This window comes from Cornus florida, unplaced genomic scaffold, assembly GCF_030987335.1.
Source record: "Cornus florida cultivar Cherokee Brave unplaced genomic scaffold, ASM3098733v1 CherokeeBrave_3.0.0_Hap2_Chr07, whole genome shotgun sequence".
In the NCBI taxonomy this organism is placed as follows: Eukaryota; Viridiplantae; Streptophyta; class Magnoliopsida; order Cornales; family Cornaceae; genus Cornus; species Cornus florida.
This window is the reverse complement of record NW_026775577.1, coordinates 25665598-25683269: the sequence shown is the minus strand read 5'-3', so window position 1 is coordinate 25683269 and position 17672 is coordinate 25665598. Positions and strand designations below refer to the sequence as shown.

Sequence of the window (17672 nt, the reverse complement as noted above, 5' to 3'; positions counted from 1 at the left end):
ACAACGATGGTGATTGATTCAGCTGCCGATCCGTTAACAGAAGAAAATGGAGAAGAGTTGGCTAATGTAACAAATAGGCTAGAAACCCATTTTCAAACCGTGGGTGCATTGGTGCCTCTTGATACAGAACTCGCGGCTGCTTCAAGTAGGATTGCTAGTTTGCGGTTACAGCTTGAGAATTGGAAGAATGGTCTTCCTAAGCCTCTTCCTTGACTATGATATGAAGATCTGAATTGAGAAAAATTTGGCAGAGGTATATTTCTTGACTATTACAGATTTCATAGAGTACCTATTAGCTGCAAGAGCCCTGCTTCTTGTTAGACATCTTAAGCTCTAATTGCTAGAGTGTGTTTTTTTATTTTTATTTTTTTTTTCATTTTTATTTTTTTATCTTTCTTCTTGTTGTTGTTGGAATGAATTTGAATTATATATATATATATATATATATATATATATTTTTTATATGCATAATATTTGTAGGTGGTGTCGAATCAGTGGTGTGTGTGTTAATTCTGTCTTGAATGAGTATTATTAACTGCAGTGATTATAGGAAATGAACCATGATATCATGACAACTAGCAAAACTGTTCCTAAATCAAGATGCAGTGATATAACATTTCTAAGACCAAGATATCATAGAGGTCCAGTTTAATGGCTGGAAGCTATTTGTCTTGCTATTTGCATGCTTGAATTATTATTATTTTTGCATTAAATGTAAGATAAGCCATGAAAGGTCCATTGTAAGACAAAATTGATATCTAACCACCAACTAGTTAGCTTGAGTGGTGCCTGCTGTCCTACTCCTACAAAAGGAGAGAGTATGGGGGGAGAACTTGGATGCAGGCATGTATGTGTATCTGGTACTTGACATTTATGCTATGTTTGGCTGGAGGGAAAATTTGAGAAGGGATGGAAGGAACTTTTCATGTTTGGTTGGAGAGAATGGAAGAGAGGGAGGAAGCATCCCTCATTCTTTCTTGTTTTTCTTTCAGCCCAATTTTAGGAGGGAAAAGAGAGAAAATGAATATCTACCTTTTATTATTTTTACGATGAGAGTATATTGATAAAAAATACTAATATTATATAAAAACTCTCTTTCTCTTCCTTCCAACCATAAAAAAATAATAATAATAATAAAAAATAAAAAATAATCCATCATTTTTACTCTCTATTCCGTTCAACCAAACAAAAAAGAAGTTTGTTGTCTTTTTTATACATCTCTCCGTATTTTCCTTCCAAAGAAGCAAAATCTCCCTGAATAAATGGAACTTTATTAATCAGCTATAGGAATTATAATTACTTTGCCTTATTAGCATAGGAAGAGGGCGTATTATCAAATAAACACCCAATGGTTTCCTTAGAAGCACTGAATACCTCTCCTTCTCCTCGAACTAAAACTTGCACAACCACGGTACACATCTCCATTCTCTTCCAAGGTGGTTTCCAAACTTGAGGTGAGTCAAATCGCTTGAATCCTTCAGCACCAAGCTTAACCTGGACATGAGTAGCAATAAATTCCCACCATACTATGCGAACGGTACCACCTTCCATAAGGTATCTTCAAATAAATCTGACATGCCATACCGTTCATATCATCCAAACATAGAACAAAGATGTATCAACAGAGCGCAATAAGAACAACAATGTTGCTTCAAGTGGGGTTTGCGGACGTTGCACATAAATGGCTGCATGGGCTAGGTTACTAAAACATTTTACCGCACAGGAATGTGTGGGACTCGCAATATACAACCCATAACCTAATGGGCCTTTTATTGGAGGAACCCAACTACAAATATAGGTGGTCCAACTGGGCTAATGAAAAGTTACAGTCCACAATAAGTATAGGTGTGGTACAAAACATTGCCCAAACCTGGAGGAGACACATAATGACGGGTCATCCTCTTTTATATAGAGAGAGTTCTACCAATGCTTTGCCTTCCCAATACAACATCAGGAAGACCTACGGATGGCAAATTCTCCATCCCCGTCGGGTCCTCGCCCGGCTCCGCCCCGTTTATAGCGAGAATAGGGATCTTTTTATGTAAACGGGGATGGGGATGGGGATAAATTTTGAAAACCCGCCGGGGGCGGGGACGGGTAATGGGTAAACCCGCCTCGCCCCGATTAAGTGTGAAATTACTAATATACCCTTACATATAATAATTTATTACTAAATTAGATTTAGTATATATATGAAAATAAGAAAAATTATGTTTTTAAAATATATATATATATGTTAATCGGGGCCAGGGCCGGGGTCGGGGATAAGGGGGCGAGGCAAGGTATGGGGGTGGTGGTGAAATTTTAAGTGGGGATGGGGGCGGGGATGGGGATGGGGAATGAGATCCTCGCCCCGCCCCATTGCCATCTCTAGGAAGACCGGCACTAGGTATTGAAATTGTTCTACGCAACATCATGATGTCACGTGATAAGACCGGCACTAGGTATGATAACAATCAAATTACTATAATATCTTTTTAAATAGAAAGGATATGAGTGAAATAATAATTTTTTCTTTTTAATTGTTGAGGGCACTTTCAGAATTATAAAAATACTACTTAAATATTATCCTTTTTCTCTGTAACTTCTAAGGGTGGCAAACGGACGGGTTGGATCGAGTTTGAGCAGGGTCATATATGAGCTATTTGAAAATGGGTTGCAGCCCATATTCAACCTGTTTGCAACGGGTCAAATATGGGTTGGGTCAACCCGTAAGACCCAATGACCCATTTTCATCCTTTTATTCTTTTTTTACCCAATGACCCATTTTAATCCTTTTTTTTTTTTTTTTTTAAAAGAAAAAAATACATTTTACTGTTAGTTCCATCTCGTTTTACTAAAAATTAGGGAAAAAATTATTTTAATTGCTATGGGTTGAAGGTAAGTAATAAGTTTACAAAATCCATTTAGTACATATATATTCTTCAATATTTTTTTTAAAAAAATTGTAATTATATATTATTTTATTAAATTTCAACATTCAACTCATATGAATTCAAAATTAAACAGTGAACCTTTAATATATATATATATTCTTTCATATGGTAAAATTTGTATTAAAATAGAAGATAAGCAAATGATGTAAAAATGCCCGAGTCGAAAGCAAATGCCCTGTCCAACCCACTAAACAGTTGACAAGGCCAAAATACAAACAAACAGGGATCATATGCATATTATCATGCCCTACATATATTTTTTTTTTTGTCAAAATATATGTATGTACAGATCCTAATGATCAACATTTTGTAGAGACATAATTTATCAAAATGAGAAAATTTTCAAGTTAAACAGTGAAAGTTCATGTGCATCACTACTATCATAATAATGTATTATTATTTTTTATAACAGAAATACAGAGTTACACACACATATTTATATATACATTTATATAAATAATAATAATAAAAAAAAACAATCTCAAACTCAACAATATTTATTGACTCATTTTAGAGAGAGAAGTAAAGAAAATGGAAGAAATTTCTAAAAAGAGGGGGATTAATGGAGACAAATTTAGAGAAAGAGGATTGTGAAATAGAGAATTTTAGAGAGAGAGAAATGGGGTGAGTGCAATATAAAATAGATCGTGAGATAGAGAATTTTAGAGAGAGAGAAATGAGGTGAGTGCAAATAGAATAGATGTGTGTTGTGTATTTATTATGTGATAGATGAAATATGGGTTCAACCCACCTTTATCCTCAAATTAAGTAGTTAAAAATTATTCAACTCATTTTTGACCCACTTTAAATATGGTTCACCCAAAACTATTAAAAAATGGACGGATATGGGCAGGTTGATAGGTTGTGATCTACTTTGCCACCACTAGTATTTTCTCATTTTTGGAAAGATAGAAAATGAGAAATAACTATCATTCCTTATCCTTTCTTTTCTCCCATTTTAAATCACCCAAACACACTGAAACCCTATCATTTCACTTCTTTTCTTTCTCTATCCCCTCCAAATCATCCCATCCAAAGATTTGAGTATGAAATTCTCTCTTCTCAATCTTTATATGAAATTCTCTTATCTTTTATCTCTTTAAAAATTAACATATATGTCTCTGATTTCTCTTCACTTTCTCTCCCTCTAAGATTTGGGTCTAAATTTTATCTCCTCTATCTTAAAAATTTACACATATTTCTCTCCAAATAGATTTTAGGAGTCTAATTGTAAACAGTTAATTCAAAATTAAGATTGCACAAATTAAAATAGAAAACTTAAATTAATCAGAAAGAAAGTGAATCAAGATTGTCCCAGTCGCATGGAGATGAAAAACTTTCATAAATATAATTTTGTGTGAGTGTGTATGTATATATATAGATGGTTATCGTGAGAACAAAAAAATACCTTCCTTATACTTTTATTTCCAAGTAATTTGTACAATTAAGATGGTGAAAGAATGGAAAGAATTTAGTGGTCAATCTATCATTATTCTTTCTTAAAGTAGTGAACATACAAATTAATTTTAACCTCCCATTGAATAAATCATAAGGCTCTCGTTAAGGGTGAGTATAATACTTTTACATAAGGAGTAGTTGAACACCACATCTATGGGGAAGATGGGTAGATTTATTTAGGGGAAATTACATATAAATGGAGTCAAAGTTCCATATTTACTTAGAGGCTGAGTCAAAGTTTCATATTTCTCTAAAATGGATTGCTGAGGTGGTACATGGTTTTTTACTGTTTAGAAATTGTGGTGCCTAAAATACCCTTCCGCGAAGGTACTACTTTTTATTCGAAGGTACTACTTTTTTGAACTGAAGGTATTACTTTTTGGTGTCCAGGTACCATGTTTTTTAAACACCCGCGAAGGTACTACTTTTTCTTCGAAGGTACTACTTTTTTGAACTGAAGGTACTACTTTTTTGAACTGAAGGTACTACTTTTTTATTAGGGAAGGGCATTTTAGGCACCACAATTTTCTAAACAGTAAAAAACCATGTGCCACCTCAGCAATCCATTTTAGAGAAATATGGAACTTTGACTCAGTCTCTAAGTAAATATGAAACTTTAACTCCATTTATATGTAATTTTCCTATTTATTTATTTATTTTTGACAGGAGAAGATTATTAAAAAATTACTACTCCTAGTCCTAATATAACTATACTATATAAGGCAGTAAGGCACTGTATCTTTCTTATATCTTTTCTAAAGTAAAGTGACGTATTTAGTAATTTTTAGAATTAATTTTTTATTTTGTTTTATTTAATTTTATTTCGTAATTTGTGAAAAAAATGCTAGTTTCCTTGTGCGTTTAGTATGGATTTCCTATGGTTTTCACTACTATAAATATGTGTATATCTACATATCATGACTACGACTCCTGCGACAAGCTAGACGCCATGCCTTTCCCTAACCTTTCCCAACATCTTCTTGTTCAAATACTCTCAAAATTAGATGTCAAGTCTCTGTTGCGATTCAGGTGCGTGTCCAAGTCATGGCGCTCTTTGATCTCCGACCCCTACTTCATCAAAACCCACCTCAATCAATCACTCGCAAAGTCTTCCAGCATCCAAACACCACACAATATTCTATTCATATCCTATCCCTTCCGCCCATACGGTCTCTACACCGCAAGTTTCAGATCCGCCGACGACAACAACATTGTAGTACAAAAGATTGATTTTTTATTTCAGAGCAGCCCAGGATGTCAAATCAGAGGATGTTATATCATGGGTTCTTGCAATGGGTTGATATGCATTGAGGTAGAATCTCTTCTTATTAAAAGCTCTAAGCTTAAGCGAGATACATATGTATTCAATCTTTCCACCAGGGAGTTGAGGCAAATACCAGATTGCGATTATTATTTCCCTCCATGCCTACATAAGATAGTTGGATTTGGCTATGACCATTGCCATGATGACTACAAACTGGTGAACATAGATTGCGATCGAATATTTGTATATTCAATGAGAACCGATTCTTGGAGAGTAGTTGAAGACTTCAATAATAAGATGGATTTTCGTGTTTTCCCGTATGGGACACAGCTGAATGGGGCCATTCATTGGCTTCGTATTAAAAACCCTAATTTTACATATAAGATTGCTGCTTCTAGAAGAATGGTGGACCCTAAAATTACATATGAGATTGCTGCTTTTAGAATGGTGGATGAGAAACTGCGGATGTTTCCCTTGCCAAGTACTTGTGCCAACATCAATTTTCATAAGGCGCCCCAAGTGGGGGTGTTTGAAGGATGCCTTTGTATAGTACCACCACCAGGTTGTGATAGTGCATTGTGGGTTATGAAGGAATATGGGGTGGAGCAGTCTTGGACTAGAATTGATATTAAGTTCCCAGTAGTTTCAGATATGTTGGCTTTGTTGAGGAATGAAGCGCTGATGGACTACACTAAGTTGGTTTTACACAACAGGATAAATAGGGATGGTACTCTTGTCATATGGGACGGGGAAAATGAAAAAGATATGTTTGATTTTCATGCGACCATCTCTGTAGATAGTCTCCTTTCACCCTTCATGAAAATGCAGGGAAAAGAGTCAAACTCATCTGACACACCCGAGATGAAGTAAGCAAGTTTTCATCATTCATAATGTAATTTTACAGATTCTTGTTGCAATTTCTCTAGTTAACAGCAAATTAAACTACATTGGCAAATATGCTCTACCTTGATGTTGAAATTGGAGATATTAATATATATAAGGATTATCTCATTTTCTTGGCTTTGTTGTTATGCTTAATTTTTTCTTTTGTTGGTACTTGTTATGTGCTTTAGGAACTAATAATTTTTTGAAAGTTGGCAAGAAACTTACACCCTGTTTTTGGGACTTAAACCCTTGGCTTCTACTTTGGAAAGTGACAAACTACCGGTAGGCTATTGTGAAATGCATTGATGTGGCTGATCAATAGTTTTGATTTGGTTTAGTGGTTCCAACATTTTATTTGGTTTCAATAATTCTGGAACTATTAGGACTGGTTTGGTCCTGATTCATTAAAGAACCAGACCGAACGTGCATCCTTAGGTAGAACTTCTTTAGTATGTTCTCTTAGAATAGTATCCATGAAACATTAACTTTTATGGGTAAACTACTCAAAATACATACACAATACCTTAAGGGGACTTGAACAGCATCATCTAACTAGAATGATCACAAAACACGGCACGATATTACAGTATGTAGCCTGCAATATGTCCACCCTATTTTGATTTGCTTTGATTCTGCAGATTGATTAGTTAAAAAATTATTCTTGGTTAATCAAAGGTGTCTTCTTGAGTTTCCCTTCGGCTACATTTATCTTCTTCATATTCTTTTCTAATCTGAGAAGGAAAATAGTATATATCTCATGCAGTGATTGTGCTGAATAATTAAACCCTACGGTAGCAACCGTAGCTTGAGATTCTCTTAATGCTGATTAATGGTTGTGAAAACATTTTATTTTTATAACATATATTAGAATTGTATGGCCATAAACAAACATCTGCCCAATTGTTCAATTTTACAACAATGATAAATATTTTGATGTTCTTTTTTCCTGATTCCGTCCGTATGACTGGTAAAAGATAGAAATTCGGCTGGCTCACAAGAACCAACTAAACCACAACATTGGTGTGCACACTTCTGTGGCTTAATTTTCAGGAACAAAGCTTTCCAATAGTCAGCCCTGTCAAACCATGAAGTCTTCATTTCACAACATTCAACCTTATAAGGAACAAAATTTCCTTTTTCAAACAAAACATTACAGCATGTAGCCCGCAATATGTCACCCTATTTTGATTTGATTCTGCAGATTGAATAGTTAAAAATTATTGGTGTCTTCTTGGGTTTACCTTTGGCTACATTTATCTTCTTCATTTTCTTTTCTCATGAAGTGCTTGTCATTTTATTTTTATAACATATATTAGAATTATATGATCATAAACAAACATCTTTCCGATTGTTCAATTTGACGACAATGATAAATATTTTGATGTTCTTTGTCCTGATTCCGTCCGTATGAAAGGTACAAGATAGAAATTCAGCTGGCTCACAAGAACTAACTAAACCACTACATTGGTACGCATGCTTCTGAGGCTTAATTTTCAGGAACAAAGCTTTCCAATAGTCAGCCCAAATTGTCAAACCATGAAGTCTTCATTTCACAACATCCAATCTTATAAGGAACAAAATTACTGTTTCAAACAAAACATTTTTTTCTAGATAAGTTCTCAAGAACTCCTAAGGTTTCTTTTCAGAACAATTCTATGATACTCTTAAGTCAGTAACTCTCATGTTCTCACTTTTTAAATCATTTTTTCTTGAAAGAAACTCTTTTCAAGTCAAAATCACCAAGAACTCATACATTCTCTTTTCAAAACAATTACCATCAGCTCTTATGCTCACATTTTAAACCTCAAAATTTGCCAAACTCATCGTATTGAACTACATTTGACTTGATCCTTTATCATATCATTCACATGGTAAGGTATGTAGGCAGCCTAGGCCCTAGGTAGTTCCTAGGTTCGGTCACACTATTTTCAAAAAATAATTTCTTTTCAAGAACCTTATGTTTAAACATATATTTTTCAAAACCATTCTACTATTAATCACGTATACCTATCAAAACATAGATCCTATCTCTTATGGATAGAGTCAAGCTTTCAAGGCGATATTCAAGGAAGACCTATGGTGCTAGATTCTAAACGAGTACATTTTTTTTGGAATGAAACATAAAAGATAAGGTAACCGTGTTTCACGGGTGTCATTGGGTGCCTAACACCTTCCCCGTGCACAATCAAACCTAATGTAAGTTTGAGGTTAGATCATTATTAAATCTTTTCATTCTGTTTTTTTTTTTTTTTGGTTTCATTTTGCATTTGTCTAAGTGTGTAATCTTTTACCTGAAATTAATTTGTTTTTACTTGTTACCTTTTTAAGGGATGCAGAATCTCCTGCTCTTCCCTTGTTTCGTTTGGTGTTCGCGTTAGATTGAACATTCGCGTTTGTCTAAATGAGTTAATTGGTACTGTTTTTAGTGATATTCTGTCTCTTCATTATTACAGTCGAAAGAAGAAATGAGGATAATGTTGTTTGTATTTATTCTCTTCATATAAAAGTTTTTGAGGATATTATTATTTGCATCTATTCTTTTCATATAAAAGTTTTTGTTGACTCTTTAATCTTGTCATTTCATCCATTACAAGGAAATTGACATATTAAAAGGCAAGTTCATTTGTGTGGTGTAGGCAATGAAATTTTTTTATTCTCATTTTCCCACATGGTTTATAAGATAGATGCAATAAGCGGACTATTCTTGATATTGACGGGGTTTAAATTGTGCAAGAACACTTCATAATTATGATTGATTTATCTTTTTGTTGGAATGCTGTTGAATCTTCATATATTATGCTTGAGGTTTATTATGATATCTGGATATATATATATATATATGTATGTATGTATGTATGTATGTATTTATGTATGCACACACTGTTGGAGGATGTGCCTCAGCAGCCTGTGCAGAAGAGAGAGTTCTATGCTTTCTCCTTGCTTGAAGGCAGCATCTCATGTTGAAGCATCTTGTGGTGCAGCAGCATCATGGGCTTGACTGCAATAATTAAAAAATGTTCTGTATCTAGATGTCTGCATGGCTTCTTGTTTGTTAAGGACCTCTTGGCATATTTCTAAGCAAGGCTCAGTGAATGTCTAAGGTGCTGTTATGACACATGGGTAGGTCCTGCTGTCAAATTTTAGGTTAGATCATTATTATTTTTTAATTAGAAATTTGAATTTGTGGTATTTATCTATTAAAATTTTGAATGCATAACAGTATTGTGGTATTTTCTGTTTTGAGGGGTTTGTTTGCTAATTTCTTGTCTCTGTTTTCTCGTCTTTTGAGATGTCCTTCCACGTTGCAGAAAGCACCCATTCCATTGTTTATATGATAATACATCCATCATTCCTTGTTCCAGATAGGCTCTAAAATTTACCTTTATGCTCGGATTTTAATATTGTTACTTTTGTGGATTAATTTTCATAATCATTAAATATCTTATCTCATTTTTATGTGTCCTATACTGTTCTGTGGTTCGAATATCACTATCTATATATTTATATACTTTCTCATTTCTATTTTCTGTTTCAGTTGAGAGTTTTATATTCGGAGTTGCTGAGCTTTAGAACTTCAATGATGTTGAAGATATGGATGAAATGTTGCAAGAATTGAATCTTCTTGCAGGTTGGCAAAATCTTAAATATTTGGAGCACATCTTCTAGGTTGCTGATCCTCACAGTTCGTTTCATGCCATTCTTTTCCGTAGTCTATCATGGTAAGTGAAGACTTCATCCTTGCTTTCCTTTTTGATTAATCCCTGCCTGATACATATTGTATTCCTAATATATATACATTTTATTCTCTATGCTAAAACACGCCTCAGCCTGGGTAATGATGTGATGCCTTTATCAACACTATACTATTGTATGCTTTAGGCTACAGTTTATTTGTTGATTGCAGTTCAAGGGCGGATCAAAATCATGGTAAAATCTAAAGCACTTTCTGAGGTGAAACCATGAAATATACGACACATGTATAGAGCTCATTCTGCCTGAATGGTGAAAAATGGTCCATTTATGTTTTCTTTATGAAGTTCATTACTGTAATTGTTTCCTATTTGGTTATCTGTACATTTTTCATTTATGTTGATTGTAGTAATTTAATGCAATAAAGTTGTGTATTTGGTGTGATTCTTAATTTCTGATGAACTGTGTCGATGGCTGGACTCCTATGTGGAGAAGGTATTGTTCTTTGCAGTGTTTGTTCTTTGCAGTGTTTGTCAAATCATGAAAGTAATACTTGTAAAAATAAAAAAAAATTAAAAAAAGAGGTGAACAATATGTACAAAACCTCCATAGCCAAACTGCTCATTTGGTTGGCTTATAAAATGTTGAATATTTTCTTCTCTGCAGATATGTCTTGCACAGTAAGCGGTTGGATGCTCCTTGATAGGTGTTTCTATTGCCTTGTTTGTTGTCAGTTTTTCAATCTGCTGCCTTTACATGTTTTGAAAGTATTTATGAGTACAAAAAAGTGGGATCATTGATTTTTTATTTATCTTTTGGTTTGATTCATGCCTTATCTCTTGTGGAGAGTGTCTACCTTCCTAGATTTACTTCCTCGTTTCTTAGTTGGACAATGTTAGAGCACCTGCAATTTTAGTCAATACTGAATGTAAATGAAAATTTTCCTTTTTCACTTACTTTGAAGGTGTTGTAGTGCTTTTGTTTCCGTTCAATCAACACAACTAAACAGAAAATATACAATTGATGTTCTATTTTGAAGGCGCTCCTTTTACACATCAGTGATGATTTTAGACTGTCCCAAAAAGGGGCTGAAAAGATCATTTTGCATCGCTTCTCTTTTGAATGTTGTTTTCTCTCATTTTATTCTAGGCGACGTTGGAGACATTTTCAATATGAAGAGATGGATCAGGGGATTTTTCCCACCCCAGTTGATCAAGCACTGGGTTTTCTATTTCTTCTCTATTGTATATGTGACTTCAGTGTCTCCTAACGCTCTTTTCTTATTTCCTCTCTCTCTCTCTCTCCCTCTCTTTCCCAGTAGGGATATCTTTTTTTTTTTTTCTAATAGTGCCTGTTGTCTAGCTGGAGATGAAACGTGAATACTTTTTTCTTTTCTTCTTCTCTTTTGATTTCTCTTTTAATAGTGCCTGTTGTCTAGCTGGACATGAACCTTGATATTGAATCTCATTTTATGAGCCTGCGGTTTGAAATCATAACCATGCCATCGGAACTAGGGAATACTATCCAAAATGATTTTCTTTTGGATAATGCATGTGTTTGCTTATTGCACTGAAAGGTTGTGTAGTTGGATACAACTTCCGAGTCATCTAGGTTTTGATTGGAGAAGAAAGAGTTAAGATCTGGTTGAATCAGGTAGTCAGGTAGTGTATTATGGATTTTCAAGATTTCCCTAATTCTGATTATTTTGAACTCGCTAATTTAGAGAACTTCACCTAGGTTTTGATGTAATATTTGGTAGAATCTACAGATCCCATGACAAAGTGAAGACATTTTTTTATTTATAAACTTCAGTCAAATAAATTCTTGGGGCATCAATTGATTGTTTCATTGTGATGGCAATATTCTTCTCCATGAAGCAGATGATGGCTTTTCTTTTTTGTTAGAATAATAAAGGAACATATATTGCTGTTGCTGCCACCTTCACACGAAAGGAGGTGTAGCAAGAACTCAAACACCTTCCTGTGAACTTTTGGCTGTTTCTGTCAGTTGACGACTCTAAATTCATTTATCTTTAAATAATTGTACATTCATACTTGCAAGATTCTCATTGCCTTCTGCTATCTGTGCACTTAATATGTTTTTATTGATTTTGATTTTTAGTTTTATAGAAGAGTTCGCTTAATGGTGATACTGTAAATATAGTATTAAGACTTCTTTCATTTTATTTCCATGCGGTCTGTTTAGCCATCATTCTTGTTGTAAGTTCATGAAAAGAAAAATATAGATATCTATTACATAAATTCTCTTTATTTATATTATGATGGCGCTGTTGTGCAAGTGTTGTTGGTTCGTGATGGTTTTTTGTTTCCTCTTTGCATTAAGCCATTATTGTCTTGTGTGATTGAATTTTATTCATGCTCAACTTTTCTAGGATATTGTCATCTTGTGTTATATGATAATATAGATATTTGTGTTTTTTCATTCTTGTTTGGGTATTATGGACGACCATCATTCCTGGTTATTTAATAGAGTAATTGTAGAATGGAAACATATAGTTTTTCTTCTGCTTTGTGTACATGTGTGCTGTTGTATATAATATTGTTTTTGTCAACATTACAAATAAAATATGGAGGTGTATTAATTTTAATCTTTGACCTTCCATTGAAGGGATTCTGCAGGTCTTAATTTTGTTGCTTCAAGTTCATACAACCTGAGGATGTATTGAAGAATCGGTTGGAGCGCACCTTCTGCAGCAGCAGCTTGTCAAAGGGTGTTGGTTCTTTACGTTTTAAATTCTCCATTCTAGTAAACACTACCTTTGCTCAAGTTATGATTGTTTTAGATGTTGTTTTACTTCTCTAGTTTGTTTTATTTAATTTGATGTCATAGCATCATCGTTTGAATGTATGTCATAAAGTCACTGTTCTCAGTCTATTTTTCATGATAACAGGGGCAGCGATTTTATCTCGCTTTCTACCCTATCTTCTGATTGATCTGTTTGTGCTGTTTTTGTAGTGGCAATTCTACATTATTCATGTTGGCGAGGTAGTCTAGATTTATAGTATGTCTTATGAATTGCGCTGATTCTCTTATGTAGATCTTTGACATTCTCATCTTCTGGTGTTGTCTTTACTCTTTAGCAATGATTCTATAGATCTTTGACAGAATGGATGTGTTTTCTTGTTGCACTGAAAGATTTAGTTGGATACACATTGTAAGTCATCTAAGATACAAATTATGGTTTTTCATGATTCCCTAATTCTGATTACTTTGAACTTGCTAATTTAATTAGGGAACTTCACCTTGGATTTTTCTTTTGCTTTGTGTACAAGTTGGCTCTTACATATAATATTGTTTTTGTTTACAATACAAATAAAGCATGGACATGTACAAATTTTGGTTTCTTCTCTGGTTTAAAATTTCTTTCAATAATCATTCTGTATTTACCAGTGTCTATTTTTTTATGTTCTGCAATTTTTTAGTTTATTTGCTGTTGTGCATAAGGTTTTGAATGTATGCATGCAATTGTTGTTATAGCCTATAGGATTAAATTGTAACTAGCTGGGACGATGTTGAAATCTTCTTCTTGCAAAATCCTGCTATTTATGGATCTTCCGGTTGTCTGTCACTTGTTACCATAGCTCACTGGCATGATTCGTTAGAAAGGACTCATATTATCATCATTTATTTATGTTTTAGTTGGCTTACACTTTGTCATTACTTTTCATTATCGAGTTCAAGTTAAATGCATCATGCATAATCAATGTTTGGTAGTTTTTCATTTATTTATTTCTCAATTTACATGCACTTAGCATGATTATGGTGATGAATGTATCTAGCCTTGTTGCCATTCACTTTTGTGTTTTTTGTTGTTGATAAGATGGTCTTTAGATTTTCAAGGTGGATGTGCAAAAATTACTTTTCGGTTTAGTATCATTTTTGTTTGCAGTACACATGGTTACTAATATAGAAAACAGAGCATTATAAGCCACAAGTTTTTTTCTTTGATTTAAATTTTTATGATGCTGTTCATATTGAAGATGCGAGATATTTAGCTTCTCCTGAAATTCATTGTGCGCAGGAAGTGTGTGAAGGTGCTCAGATCGTTTTTGTTTGTTCTTCTTTTGTGAAGTATTACCATGTGTTGGTTTAGTTCTTAGCTGTCTTTTCACTTGTCTATGTTGGTCACTCAGCAAGACTCTCATTAACTCTGGAGCTGCTAAGAGAATGCATTACCATTTTTTTTTGGTTTAATTAATATGTGTGAGTCTCATGAGTAGATGTTTTGGTGATTTACTTTTTGTTGTTTTCGACATTATGATCAATCCAAGGACATAGACTGTAACACGAATGTAGTTCCTGCTGCCAAAATGAATGTAATGCGGTCTTCATTTATTTTAGATTCTTTAGCATATGTTTTCTCTGTTTCTGGTTTTGTGCAATGGATTCTTTAGGTTGTTTCGTATTATGTATTCTCTGTTGATTACTATTTTGTTGCTTTTGACATCATGAGCAAACGAAGGACAGACTGTAACACTGCTGGATTCCCCGCTGCTGAAATGAAACGTAATGGTGTCTTCACTTACAATTGTTTTTTGGTTTAATAAATGTTTGTTATCTCGAGTAGATGCTGATGGTTCTTTACTGTTTTGTTACTTTTGACATCATGAGCAAACAAAGGACAGACCGTAACGCGGCTGGACTGCCTGCTGTTGAAATGAACGTAATGTTGTCCTCGTTTACAATTATGTTTTGGTTTAGTAAGTATTATTCTCTTAAGTAGATGTTTTGGTGTTTTTACTCTATGTTTTTTTTTTTTGAACATGACTAGAGTTCCTGCTGCCGAAATGAATGTAAAGGCAGTCTTCACTTATACTAAGTTTCATTAACATGTTGTCTTTACATTTTTTTGTTTTTTTTAAAAATGGTTTTATGTTATTGGATGTTTTTGTGCCATGGTTACTAGTATGTCCTTATGTTCTTGTCTTGAACCGTCTTTCCATTGTTTAGGATGGATTTGGGTGTTAGTAAAAGTATGCGTTACAATTATTTTTTGGTTTAATATACATGCTTGTCTCTTTAGTAGATTTTGATGGTTATTTACTATTTTGTTTCTTTTGACATCACAAGCAAAACAACGAAAGACTGTAACTTGGTTGTAGTGCCCACCGCTGAAATGAACGTATTGTTGTCTTCATTTACGTTATGGTTCTTTAATTCATTTTCTTCACTTCTAGTTTGTTTTTATATAATTTGATGTTATTGTGCCATGTATGTCCTGAAGCCACGGTGCTCGAAGTAGTCTCTTCTTTTTGTAAAGGTTCTGTGTAATGCTGTGATGATTTTAATTTTTTTATTTGCCCATTCTTCTGGTTCACAAGTATGTGTTGTGTTTAGCAGTTCTTCTTATTCATGTATGCGAGATAGGTTAGGGATTAAGTCTGTCTGATTGTTTGTGCTGATACTCTTTATGTGGATTGTGTCACTCTTCTCCATGAAGCAGATGATTGTACTATTTTGCTTTTGCTTTTCTGTTCAAGATTTTGTTGATCTCTAATTCAATATGACGATCTTTTATTTCCATTTGAATTGGCTGTTTTTCAGATGATAGACTCTTAGGGTAACTTTCATATTTTTGTTGTGGTGATTTGAATTTGATGTAGCATATGCTGGTGCAAAATTTTAAGTCAATGTTTCTTGGACTTGTTGTTTTATTGGAGTTTCTGCTAAATGAGTTTCTGGGTTTCAGTAAAGTTTATTTTTTTGGTAATGTTCTGACAGTTTCTTTGGAGCTTAGCAACTTCAGCATGTTGAGCAAAAGAAGATATATTGCAACGTTGTTTTTGTTTTTCCCTTTACGATGGTGATGCATGCATCATTTTTTCCTTTCATTATCCATACAAATTTTCTTATTTGGTTATATGGATTTTGTGTGTCACAATAGTGAAGATTATATTTTGTTTCTGTCTTTATTTTTAAGTGTTTCTGTTAGATTTAATAAAAAAATATTTTTGTTTTCTAAGACGATAATTCATGTTTTGTTGAGTAGTAATTGTCTCGGCGATTGATTGCCCTCTCTTCACTTTGAAGCTTTTGGTAATGTCTTGTTATTTGCTGTATAACACCCTTACAGAAAAAAGGGTTTAAAAATTACAGAGCGCTGTAAGACCTTATGCTTCAGAATCGTATTTGTTTAATTTTGGGCTAAAACTTTTATTATGCGCTATGGAGATGTGAAAAAACCAAAAAACAACACTATTTCTGCTGATTTCAACCTGTACAGGTTGTCGGATCTGGAGAAGTGAAATTTTTGGGTTTTCGCTGAATTCACTCTGTGCAGGTAATCAGTTTTTGCTTTCTTGGTAGTTGTAAGATTTGTCTTCCGTGGGTATCGGTTCTTAGGCCCTTGGCTTTATGTTCAATTTTTCATTTCATGTGACCCATAAGAACGTGGTGATTGAATTTGAATGATGTTGAAAATCATCTGGGATAATTTTTGTGATCTGTCACATTCTTTTTACTTCATAACACATTCCGGGACACGCTTTCATTGCTTGGTTGCTATCAGCCATAAGCTGAAAACCAGAGATAAGCTTATAGTCTCTCAGGCAGGAATTTTGACAGAATGTTCTCTTTATTATCCAGAGAAGATGAGCATCGCGACCACATTTTCTTTAATTGCTCCTACTCCAGCAAAGTTTGGCAATTTTTCCCACATTCATGCGGGATATACTCGGTGAACAGGGTATTGTGGCCATTGCTAATTGGATAGCTAATCTTTGGAACCCGGTATCAAAGTCAAACAAAGCTATGGCTTATGAGTTATGTTTTGCTGGGACAGTTTATTACCTCTGGAGGGAGAGGAACAACGGAACCTTCTCAAACAAATCGAGGACGGCATTAGGTGCAAACTCTCTGTTGTTGTTCGGCACTCTGATTGTACAACTTCGAGGTCTGTTGCTGCTGATTGGAGCCTTCCAAGCTCGATGATCATTGCTAAACTTCGTTGCTGGTCTTCTGTTTGTATGCTAAACATTCATAGTTTATTTACCCAATATATATATATATATATATATATATATATATATATATATATGTTTTCAAGTTAGTGAGGTTGTTTTTAGATTCATGTGTTTATTATTATGTTATATTCCTCTTACTATTTTAAGTGAACTGAGATCCATGACATCATCGTGAAGATCCATGACAGATCGTGTTGTCATCTTTCATGTTGCTAAAAAAATCTTACTCAGTAGTTTGTAATTTTGAAAACAATTATCTATTTTTAGATAATTAAAAATCAGAAAATTGTTCAAAACTCTGTTAGGTTTACTTTTTTGAAAACTTAATTATAAAAAGACTTATTTTGGAGATAATTGTTTTTTAATAATTTTTTAAAAATAATTGTGTTTTTGAATTCTTGAGAATTATTTTCAAAGTACAAGCCAAAGCCAATCCAGTGATAACTTTTTCAATCC

General features: G+C 33.8%; 1 protein-coding gene across 2 annotated transcripts; it reads left to right on the top strand.

The window, feature by feature from the left end:
• Nucleotides 1–5283: 5283 nt before the first annotated feature.
• LOC132266845 (F-box/kelch-repeat protein At3g06240-like) lies at nucleotides 5284–17354 on the top strand. Of its 2 annotated transcripts, none has more exons than XM_059767844.1 (3): nucleotides 5284–6524; nucleotides 10079–10262; nucleotides 12862–17354. In XM_059767844.1, the coding sequence occupies exons 1-2, from the start codon at nucleotides 5293–5295 to the stop codon at nucleotides 10080–10082; spliced, it is 1236 nt and encodes a 411-aa protein (XP_059623827.1). In that variant the 5' UTR covers nucleotides 5284–5292; the 3' UTR covers nucleotides 10083–10262; nucleotides 12862–17354. The 2 variants fall into 2 exon arrangements, with proteins under 2 accessions (XP_059623827.1, XP_059623829.1); XM_059767846.1 differs by having other exon boundaries at nucleotides 12873–13185.
• The last annotated feature ends 318 nt before the right edge of the window (nucleotides 17355–17672 follow it).